Below are 11606 nucleotides of genomic sequence, written 5' to 3'. Positions count from 1 at the left end.
TATTAAAAAGTAAATATATAAAACAAATATTTTACAAATCAAAGCTTACAGAACTGAGTTAATGTAAAATTTTGTTAATACTATTATTTTTTATTAATAAAAGTATAGAATCTTTAAACAATGGTTATACATAAAAAATAAGAACAAAACAACAAGGGAATTAAGTTGCAAATGTTGCTTTCGATGTTCAGATGTTAGACAGTAAAATGGAGTAATGTTGTTGTGTCATAAATTTGTGGGTATTGAGATTTGAAAGATGTAGGTCACGTGGAATTTGAAATTTTAAGTTTTGAGAATGGAATTTTGAAGGATTGCTGGAGAATGATGGTGAGACAGTGGCTAATAATGCCGGAGAGACTTGATTATAGCAGGTCTAAAATATTTTTTAACATGAATTAAAATGTGAAAAACGAATATGACAATCTGCTGAATTTATTTCAGTCAAAGGATTCTTCGTTGACAGATTTCGTTAAAGTTTAGGATGCATGCAATTGGGGCTGGTATCGTTCATCAACGGGAAAGTGCTTTAAATCGCCACAGACAAAATTTCAATCTTGAAGAATCGAGGTAAGTTGTAAGGTGCATGTAAGCATGTTTTAAATATTAAATGCGCTATATGGGCAGCTAATTGTTATTAAGTACGCAGTACTTATTTTAATTTTAAACTTGTGGTAAATGTTAGTTCAAATGAAGTATGTTGGTATTTAGACTGCATGTATCAATTCAATGTGCTCATTTTGATTAGATTGGAGGTTGAATCGCAATTGGGCATTCAACCGGTGGCAAGAAGCCCTCCCTTTTCACTCACTTTCTCCCCCCCCCCCCCCATCCTTCATATTTCTCTGTAGATCCCTTGCATATCTCACCCAAGAAAAGCGTTCCTACCTCATTTCATTTGTCACCATTCTCTGGAGCTTTGACCCGTGATCTCTCCACCCTTTGTAACCTTCTCTATGTAACCTATTTCCCAGCTGCCCCCAGCCCCCCCCCCTCTTCCTTTAGTACCTTATACAGTCCGACTAACCTTCCCATCCTCCCCTGTAATGCTTCCCACCCTAGCTTCTTAATCATCTCAGTTGTACTGTGCATTTCCCCCTTTTGCCCTTCCTTTCTCCTCCACATATCCATCGCCCTCCTCGCTGCACTATGGTGCACCTTGTCCAGCTTCCGTACCTCAGTCACTAGGTAGGGGTTCCAGATCATGGCCACATACTCCATCACTATCCTGACCTTCACCCTCCTCCCTACTCCCTTAACGGTCCTACCCTACTGTAGCACGGGGGATCTGTCGTGCAGGTTGTCGAACATCACAGCGAGAGAGGAATGGAACGGGGTGGCGACCGTGGAGCCGGCGTTCAAGGAGAGTGTGGACCCTCGTAGGTGCACTCCTCACATCAACGTGCACCAAGCCTTGGTGTACTTCCAGGGTTTGGACCTGTCGCAGGAGATGGTGAGGACCGTGCGTGCTTTGTGTCGTGTCCCTGTAGTTCGAGTTCAGTCTTACTGCAGGCGGTATATTTTAGTGTGAAAGTCATATTTTCTTTATTATAAAAGTTCTTGGCGAAAAAAATGGTTTTTCTCCTCCATTTTGGTTGTTATCCCAACTAATCATTAGCCACAAATCTTCTATGTTAGTTTGAATGATGAGAGTATATTTGATTTTAACTTTTAAAGAGGAGTGGTAAATTTTTAATGCTATCAAGTCACCATGGAAATTTTCGAGTTTGGAAGCTTTTTAAAAAAAAAAAAAAAAAAAAGAAAAATGGTCTCAATGTGTGTGATTATCCCACAGTCAGTGATTTTGGTTTAAATTTGACTGGAATTTTGGTACTTTTTTTTTATTGAGAGTCATAATTACTGTGCTTCCTCAAGTGTGAGCGGGAATGTACACCTGTCTACTTGCAGTGTTTTACGCCTTGTTTCTCCCAGTTTAAAATTGGGTCTAACCAGCATGTATCGTTCAGACGGTCGGTACTGGTACTTTGCGGGTGCAGCTTGGTTCGAGGGTGTGTGGGTTGCAGCAGCCGCGTTGTAAGAGTTGACGTGGCTCACGCGTGTGCAGTCTCACATCAAGTCGGTTGCGGAACGAAGAGGCCTGTGCACTTTCCTGTTCTGCCTGCTGGGGCCGCCTCAGCTGGACGAACACCTGGTGCCGGAGCGAGACCTCGTCTTCGCCATCACGCAGTGTGAGTGCTCGGCAACAGGCCGGATCCCGGACCCTCCATGTAGTAGCAGTCGTTAGCCCAGTTCTAGTAGCTGCGGTCCAGTTGACCGGATAAACAGTATGGAACACTTCAAAACATAAGTTTAATTTTAACTATACGAAAAGTACAGACATGAAAATAGTAAGGGAAAAAATGCCAGTAATATATAGCTTCAGTATTATTATGAAACTCTAAAGAGAAGTGTGTTTGTTTGAGCAGCATGCAAACACTGGTAGACTGATTTTGTGATTAAAATTTATGATTAGTAGACTTTAAAACTGGTATATATTTTATCTTGCTACGATGACGGGAGCCGATGAAGATATAAGAATAAATCCAAATTTTTTTTCAACCTAGAGCAACAATTTTTTAAATTCCGAACTCTTGGTTTGATTTTCACACAGCATGTTATGTATATTTTTACTAACTGCATTTGATTGAAAATAATATTAAAAAGCTTTTGCGACAAACTTTGTACAATTATCTTAAATTTAAAGGCTTTGTAGTTTCAAAGACATATTTGTTGTAAAAAACGACAATATGAAGACAAGCTCATTATAAAGAAAATCTTATATTTAGACTAGCGCATATATGTAAGCTTGTACTGTAAAAATTTGTTAAGAAGTACATATATTAAACAAAGAATAAAATTAAAACTAATAACGTAATAACAATTAAAAGTTCTAAGTGTCATATTTTGTTTAGGTATGAAATAGTTTTTCACAGTAAAAGAATCAATTTGTTATGGTTCCAGCAAACTTATTTATATTTGGTAACATGAAACATGTTAGCTATAGAATAGCTGTTACTAGTTGTAGTGTTGGTACCACGTGTTGAAGGAAGTGTCGTGGCGAGGGCGTGGGAAGCACGGCAGGTGTGTTGGAGGAAGTGTCGTGGCGAGGGCGTGGGAAGCACGGCAGGTGTGTTGGAGGAAGTGTCGTGGCGAGAGCGTGGGAAGCACGGCAGGTGTGTTGGAGGAAGTGTCGTGGCGAGGGCGTGGGAAGCACGGCAGGTGTGTTGGAGGAAGTGTCGTGGCGAGGGCGTGGGAAGCACGGCAGGTGTGTTGGAGGAAGTGTCGTGGCGAGGGCGTGGGAAGCACGGCAGGTGTGTTGGAGGAAGTGTCGTGGCGAGGGCGTGGGAAGCACGGCAGGTGTGTTGGAGGAAGTGTCGTGGCGAGGGCGTGGGAAGCACGGCAGGTGTGTTGGAGGAAGTGTCGTGGCGAGGGCGTGGGAAGCACGGCAGGTGTGTTGGAGGAAGTGTCGTGGCGAGGGCGTGGGAAGCACGGCAGGTGTGTTGGAGGAAGTGTCGTGGCGAGGGCGTGGGAAGCACGGCAGGTGTGTTGGAGGAAGTGTCGTGGCGAGGGCGTGGGAAGCACGGCAGGTGTGTTGGAGGAAGTGTCGTGGCGAGGGCGTGGGAAGCACGGCAGGTGTGTTGGAGGAAGTGTCGTGGCGAGGGCGTGGGAAGCACGGCAGGTGTGTTGGAGGAAGTGTCGTGGCGAGGGTGTGGGAAGCACGGCAGGTGTGTTGGAGGAAGTGTCGTGGCGAGGGCGTGGGAAGCACGGCAGGTGTGTTGGAGGAAGTGTCGTGGCGAGGGCGTGGGAAGCACGGCAGGTGTGTTGGAGGAAGTGTCGTGGCGAGGGCGTGGGAAGCACGGCAGGTGTGTTGGAGGAAGTGTCAAGGCGAGGGCGTGGGAAGCACGGCAGGTGTGTTGGAGGAAGTGCCGTGGAGAGGGCAGGTGTGTTGCGCAGGCAAGCTGGACCTGGAGAACCCCATCCACTACCGCATGCTGCAGACGGTCTACCAGAGACTCACGGGCACGCGACTCGACTGCAGCTGCTACGGCTCCCACTGGCAGCAGATAGGCTTCCAGGTGAGCCCCTGCTGTGCGTAGTCTTTCCTCCGCATTATCTCCACTGCGTAGTCCATCCTCCGCGGAGGGGGAACGAAAATTGGATCTTTTTAACTTGCAAGCACGGAGTTAGGATTGCCAGGAGACGGCCCGCTCTGACCGTAGTTGAAGTCACTTTTTAACCTCACCTTCGCCATGTCGTCTACGCCCGAAAACATTGCGGAAATATTGTTCGATAACGTCTGATGACGGTTAGTGAGTTTGAACTAGAATCTCCGATGTTAAAAACAAGCCACTTTCATAAAAAAGAAAGAAAGTAATTTAAAATTGTTTCTAAAATTCCTACTATACACTTCCGCCATTGTTTCGGGTGTCTTACGAACGAGGCACGACGGTTAACTGGAGAAGGAAATTGGCTTCACACACGTGGGCACCCTTTGCTTTTAAGTAGTAGTGGCAAATAACTAGCCAGATGTTTAAACAGGTTAGCGAGTCGGGAGGGTTAGGAGTGGTTTGAAGGTCTCCCCGGGCCAGACAAGTGGTCGGAGCGTGGAGGAGGGACAGTGAGCGTGCCCCGGTGCGCAGGGCAACGACCCGGGCACGGACCTGCGCGGCGTGGGCATGCTGGGACTCCTGCAGCTGCTGTACCTGGCCGGCAGCCCGCACCTCATGCCGCTGGCCCGCGACATCTACCGCGTGTCCCTGGACGAGCAGCAGAACTTCCCGCTGGCCGTGCTCAGCCTCAACATGACGCGCATGGCGCTGCAGACGCTGCGCCAGGGCCTGCTCAACAGGTGACAGCCCGACAGTCGGACCTCGTGTTCAGAGGTGTATGGTGCTTCTAGTGCAGTATCCTCTGGCTCTGAACTGGCGTGCAGTCTTCGATTTATTAGACGTTGTCACGTCAAAAATGAAAAAAAAATTCAAGGAAGGTGTCGGGATATAAATTTTCAATGTTAGTCTTTAAATTATATTTATGTCGAGGAAATGAAAAATTCAACACATGATTCAACACGTGATGTATGGTGGTTGTTTGAGTGAGTGTGATGGGTGGGGTGGGAGGTGGATGCGGTGGTTTGTAGCTGCTTTCCAGAGTGTTATCTTGTCTCACTTCCCGTCGCAAGGTTCTGAAAGCTGCAAACAAGAGCGGACTAAAGTGGCATAGGTGACCAGTTCACAGGCAGATCATGTAGTTTTCAACCAAGCGGAGGTTCGGGGTTAAGTATTTGCCAGCGGTCTAAAGTAACTTAAATGAAGTATATAATGTTTTGAATACAGTACAGTTGGCATCATGGTTTTTAGTGGCCAAGATGCTAGACCGTTGGATCAAAGGTTCCAAATTCATTTTGTAAATTCTAAAACTTCCCAAGATTTGGGACTGAGTATTATTTTTGTGTTGCTCATATTTATTGACCATGTGTCGTTGAGCTGTAATAGTGTAGGCAAATACATGTGCATTTATTTGAATCCTCTGATACAGCTTATCATCAGCCACACAAGCTTGTTATTTTTAAGTTTCAGGTGTAGGATACCCCATTGCTTTGCTAGATGAGTTTCAGTTCCAAGATACAAGTGTTGTTTGTTGATGAACAACGTGCTTTGCGCGACAGGGAGTGCAACGAACGCCAGATGGTGGTGGAAGTGGTCAACGAGTTCTACGCCGCAATATTCTGCCACACCCTGCACATCTGGACGTCGCAGCACAAGACAATACGTGATTCCGGTTACGTGCTCAAAGGTTAGCTTATTGCTTTGGTTTGGTTCTCATAAGCATCCTGTCACATTTATTTTTTAATGGCGTGAACTTAAGTAATTTATATGAGTAAAAAGTTAAAAACACTACAACATGGTAGTATCCTACAATACTTAATAATATATAGTCATCAAACATGTGCAGAAACTATATGGTATTAACTTTTTAATGAATCTTATCAAGGTGGGCAATATTTTAATAAAATCCCTTATCAAAAATTTGGTCCATGCCAGGGTTTAGTATTTTTTCAAACGTTTTTCGTTTTTATCGCAGATGTTTCATTACATAGTTTAACCTTTCGTTCTGTAAATAGAATGATTCAATGGTTGACGTATCTGCTCAGGTAGCGAATTCCAGTGGCGGGTACGGAACTATATGTGAATCACATTCAGAAATTTAGTGTTTGGTATTGAATATAATTAAAATCATTTATTTATTGTTAATATTTGTGAGAGAATTTGTTTTTATAAACTTGTTCAAGTGTATTTATATAAGTGAGGTTGTGTTTCCTTATGTAAAATTTATGTGCATTATAAGTTATAAATTATTTATGTTTAATATATAATTAAAATGAATAAATTAGAATGAACATTCAGCATATTTATTGATTGTAATTATTAATTAAGATTTATCTAGATTATTTTACTGAACAAGTCACAGTTATACTCAGTGGTATGGTTGGAGTTTTGCATGTCGAGAAAGACACAGTGAGGCTGATATTTCAAGGCTGGTACACCTGGCTGTTAGCTTGCCATCCGACACAGAAATATCCATCAAGGCTTCACAGCAGAGGTATAAACAATGTTAAAATGTCAGGGCTGAGGATAACGTTTTGAATTTGACATACGTACAGATCATCTTTGGTATTGTGGAGATTGACGTGTAACAGTTAGTAGCAGTGATGTTCAGAGCATTAAAGGTGACGGGTTATGGAAAAAACGAAATGAACACTCTCACACTCAGGGCCGGTGCAAGGTAAATTGGCGCCCTAGGCGAAAAACCTTGATGCCCCTCCCCCCCCTCCCCCCTTCCCGGGCCGGATACCACAAAAAATATTGTCCTTGCCTCAAAATACATCACGTAAGCCTAAGATTTTGTCAACAATCAAATGTAAGCAGGCTTGTTTTTTTTTTTTACTTTTTTTACTTATTTTATTACAAATCATAAACAGGTCACCGTGGACTTTAAATAATTACTTATATCAATATAAACATTCCAAACTGTTACAAAAATCCATTTTCATCTAGTTTCAATAATCGTTAAACATGTTGTATCAGCTGTCATGTGTCGTGCTGCGCCGCCCCCAGCCACTTGGCGCCCTGGGCGGTTGCCTGGTTCGCTTGTACGGACGCGCCGGCCCTGCTCACACTACAAAAAGACTGGAGCATGTGGTAACAATAAACCTTCATTGCTTCATATTTCCTGATGGAAGTGAAAAATGATTGTCAAAATGTAGTAAAACACGTAATTTAACTATTTACTTGAAAATAGCGCAATGATTTTTTTACCAAAACTGCTGAAACTTAGAGAGGTGGCCACATGTTAATCGCAAACCTTGCTGCTAACGGCTTTTGAGCTTGATTTTTTTTTTTTAAAACTGTTGCTCGCTGTTTCAAAAATATGTGTGTTTGTAATCCATGCGTGGCAGAAGTGAAACTTATTTCTTATTATTAATATTTTTTTTATAAAATGAGATAAAAAAATTTTGGACAGTAAGTACTGACAAAATTGGTATTAGAAGACCCTTTTGAATTTATTAATTTAAATCATTTTAAAGTGCTATGTTTTTTTTTAAATTGATTTCCACCCAATAAGGGTGTTATTCATAAACCCATCAGTAAGTTTGGGGTCACATTATTTTATAAAAACGAAGTCGCTGGCTTGAGGCGCGGGCGCTTGTGTCTTGCCCCGCAGATGTGGAGTGGTTCTGCCGGAGCAACGTGCGCTCCGTGCTGCGAAACTTCCACGCCCAGCTCAACTCGTACGCGTCGCACAGCCTGAAGGCGCACAACAGCACGCTCTGCCTTCAGGGGAGCTTCCACGACCTGCTCACTCAGGCCAAGACGGAGGTGTTCATATGAGGGGGGCGTTCCCCGCGGCATCGATCGTCCCACTTTCCCTTTGGTCCCTACAATGTTCACCGAGTCGGGATCGCTGATCACACTTAACTTCATGAAACTTACAAACATTCTCGAGGAACTGGGGATGGTTGTATGGGCACACGGATACAACTTAAGTTTTGATATTTTAAAATGTTCCTTCATGGGTCTTGGGTTAGTACGAGACGGCACGGCCAACCTCGGAGACGGGCGGGAAACAACCGGCATTGGGCGAGTAGTTGTTTCCCCTCGCACACCTGATATTATTATTTTATTGTGTGTCAGTCTTGTACGGGTAGCTGTTGCGAGTCGGCACGATGTGCAGAACATAAGAAAATGCCATCGTTTTTATGGTGACAGGTAATAAGTCACAGGGAAATATGGGATTATTCAAAACCATGGCTCGTTGAACACCGGTTTGCTACACAGGACGGAAGTAAACTACCCTCTTTTATCGCATAATCGTCGCACTCGCATAATCGTCGCATCTACATTTTTAGCTGTCAAAATTGGGATTAAAAAACTTCTCACGTAAATGTCGCATGATGTTTTTAGTCCCGCTATTAGATGCCGAGCGCTATGGTAGGTATCATTTCCGTATAAAACGATGTGTTTAAAAGTAGAAATCTAAATTTTTATTCGGAAATTACCACTTATTTAAATAACGGAAATACTAAGTTGTCTGACGTGTAAATTTCTTTTAAAGACATTTTTAAACATTATCTTTATCTGATTGTCTGCGTCGCCGTGGTGTACTGCTTATGAACATGTAGCCAGCGCTAGTTGGCATCATTCGTGTTTGGTTATGTTGCTTCTCGTATAGAGTGCGCGCACGTAGTCGAATATCGATATCTCACCGATTGCATGCAACGCGTGCTCTCTGTGAAGTGCCGAGTTAACTACATTTGACGGCCTGCATTCTTTCGTGGCAAGCGCTAGTTCACTTCACATTATCAAGTGGCTTGCGTTCGCGTCACAGATTTTGTTTTTCTATTTAAAGTTGAAGAAAGGTTTTTGTTACATGAATTATTAATTAAAATTGTTTGGCATGCTCTTTTAAACTTTACTTTTTAAATAAACGTACTTTCCATGAATGGGTTTTGTTTTCATGAATAACTTTACTTAACAATTTTTTTTTTCCGCATAATCGTCGTACCCCTACTTTTCAAACTTGATTTTAGAATAAAATGTGCGACGATTATGCGAGAAAACACGGTACATGGCAGTTTTGTGTGTTGGAAAATTGTGTTCATATTTTTGAGTTTAAGGGGATCAAGAGTCTACGTATTAGGTACATGTATACTTTTAGTGTTAAAATATAACACCATAGTATACATGACAGGTTTGCTTCGGGTATAGAAAACTATGAAACCGGGAGAAAGTCAGGTAAACGAAAAAGGATCAGGGAATATGGGAAAAAGTCCTCCCATCTTTTTAGGCTGTCTGTAGGTCCTTTAAGTATTTTTTTATAACCTGAAACTCTTAAATAAAACTTGTCACTTATGAAAGGTACACTACCACTGCTTATGATTTTCCTAATAACGTGGTTAAAGAGAAGGCTTATATCTAATTTTTCATATTCAGCGGCCATAAGTTGAGCCATTAATAAGTTATTTTAAGTTGGTGAGTAAGAATTATTATTGAAAAAAATTCTGGCCCTTACCTGCATGTGAAGTGTACTGGCCAGCCATTTGTTGAAGGAGGTGTATGCTGCCATCTTTAATATTTACAGGAATATTTTCAGGAAGAAGAAACTTTATATGATCTAATTGGGTGGATATTATAGTACTTAAAGAGTACTTGTATGTCTGACAAAAAGCTTTCTCTTTTCTCGAAAATAAAATGAATCCAGCTGTGATAAAATTAAGTATTCAATAGTACACACTTATGTTCGGGACGTTTCATTTGCCAAGATAATAGGATAATAGCAAGTTTACTGAAGACGTTAGTTGGCCAACAGTGTGATATTGCTATAAACTGAGCTAAAAAAAATTGTTATGGTTATGGTGTACAAAAACTTTGTATGTTGTTTTATCAGTTTCTGATGTAGGAGAGTTATCATTTGATGGCTATTGCAATAATAAGGTGAATCTCTTGGCGGTTGAAAATATATATTGATCCAAAAATTGCACTTTCTTCAGGAAATAATTTAGTTAGGTTTTTCTCTCTCTATGATACTACAGTGTAATTTCGTCATAAATTCATTTAATTGGTCTATCATTACTTCATAGATATTTTAACATAGAACATACTGTACTTTAACAAAACAAATATAATATGGAGTTCAGAACATGTTTTAAAGGGTATTTGTTTCTTATAAATAGGAAATAGTTTCAGTAAAAATGCTCAATTGTAAATTGTTGCCAAAAGTGTTGACATGTGAAATTTTTTTCTCTTAAATGTTAACATTAAATTATTCTAGGCATTCTAGATTTGTGTGGTGCGTGTTTGTGTGAAAAGTGTCGTTTTATAGAAAAAAATTATTCTGTTCTGTTTTTTTTTTTTACTAAATTTGGAGGGCACCACAGTCATAGTTATTCACTCTCTTACTGTTTTCTTGGTGTATAGAATTATATTTCTGTCTTTGTTACATTTTGCTGATTCACTTCTCAGACAAGGCTAATTTGAATTACTGCCAACATACAGGTGGTGTGATTGCACACATGTTTTGTCAGTTTTGTGTGCTACTTTTTTTTTGCCTTGCATTTGTAAGTTTTGAACACCAATTGCTGATCACCAAGTAACTGTGAACAGGTGTATTTCCGTGGTTGTTGGTTGTTAACATAAGCAGTGACTGTTGACTCATGGCATCCTAATCTCGATCATGCAGGGCTGGACTGAGCTTCTAACTGAATCAAACCGAGCTTGAGGGAAACCTTCATTGCATCAGATCAAATACTGCAAAGTATTCTCGAGCCTAAGAAAGTTTGAAGATTGGTTACCTTATTTGGTGGAGCAGGGCGGGTGACTGTTTTGTTGTTGACTTCAAAAAGGTTGTTTTACTCATTATCAGGAATCATATTTTCAATGATGATCTACTGATCTTTATAAAAAATTACATGCAGTAAATCCCTGTTTAGAAGTTTCTCAAAAGTACTTAGAAATTTAAACTTTTTAGAAGGTAAATCTTATTTAAAGGGTAAAATTGTATGTATTTATAAGTTCAGTACTAATTTTTTTAAACTTTATAGTTGAAATGCAGGAAAATTCGTTTGGCAGAATTTTATTGAGTTTTAAAGTATAATGTACACGGATGAAAAATAAATTATGTGTGGTATGTTTCTTTATTTTTAAATTTGTTACCATTTGTGTGTTGTGGAAAAGGGGGGGGGGGGGGGGGGAATTAATCACAATTCCTGTCCCAGGTGAAGAAAGAAAGCCTCAATACATCCCTGCAAAATTTTGTAAAATTTCTACGTATTAATTTTCACCCCACTAAAATCACATGATTGAGCACTGAATGTTAAGTTGTAACTGCCATTTCTTATATTTCAGCCACTCTGGTACCTGACGACCTAGTTCTTAAAACACTATGTAAAAAGTTATAATTAATCTTTGATACTGTCAGTTTTTAGTTACTTTTTTATTTCCAAATAGTAAGCTTTAAAGAAAATCAACTATAAATTAAAGTCTCAAAAGATATATGCAAGCAAGAGACATGTAACTAATATTTATCTGTCAAAATATGTGTGGTTTTATATT

The 11606-nt window shown here is 40.8% G+C and overlaps 1 protein-coding gene across 2 annotated transcripts; it reads left to right on the top strand.

Moving 5' to 3' along the window:
* The first annotated feature begins 185 nt into the window (after positions 1–185).
* Positions 186–11240, top strand: LOC134537027 (ELMO domain-containing protein 3-like). 2 transcript variants are annotated; one of them, XM_063377220.1, is made up of 7 exons: positions 186–567; positions 1297–1450; positions 2063–2186; positions 3952–4073; positions 4638–4846; positions 5663–5790; positions 7720–11240. In XM_063377220.1, exons 1-7 carry the CDS (start codon positions 482–484, stop codon positions 7884–7886), a joined length of 990 nt encoding a protein of 329 aa, XP_063233290.1. In that variant the 5' UTR covers positions 186–481; the 3' UTR covers positions 7887–11240. The 2 variants fall into 2 exon arrangements, with proteins under 2 accessions (XP_063233290.1, XP_063233293.1); XM_063377223.1 differs by having other exon boundaries at positions 190–567; positions 2075–2186.
* The last annotated feature ends 366 nt before the right edge of the window (positions 11241–11606 follow it).

The sequence above is a fragment of the Bacillus rossius genome, chromosome 11 (assembly GCF_032445375.1).
Source record: "Bacillus rossius redtenbacheri isolate Brsri chromosome 11, Brsri_v3, whole genome shotgun sequence".
Taxonomy (NCBI): Eukaryota; Metazoa; Arthropoda; class Insecta; order Phasmatodea; family Bacillidae; genus Bacillus; species Bacillus rossius.
This window is presented reverse-complemented; position numbering and strand designations above follow the sequence as displayed.

What these genes read in the sequence shown, in the direction of transcription:
- LOC134537027 (XM_063377220.1), top strand. Translation starts at nt 482, where the DNA reads ATGCATGCAATTGGGGCTGGTATCGTTCATCAACGGGAAAGTGCTTTA. An exon ending in TTCAATCTTGAAGAATCGAG is followed by an intron (nt 568 to 1,296) that starts GTAAGTTGTAAG and finishes TCTGTCGTGCAG; the next exon opens with GTTGTCGAACATCACAGCGA. An exon ending in CGCCAGGGCCTGCTCAACAG is followed by an intron (nt 4,847 to 5,662) that starts GTGACAGCCCGA and finishes TTTGCGCGACAG; the next exon opens with GGAGTGCAACGAACGCCAGA.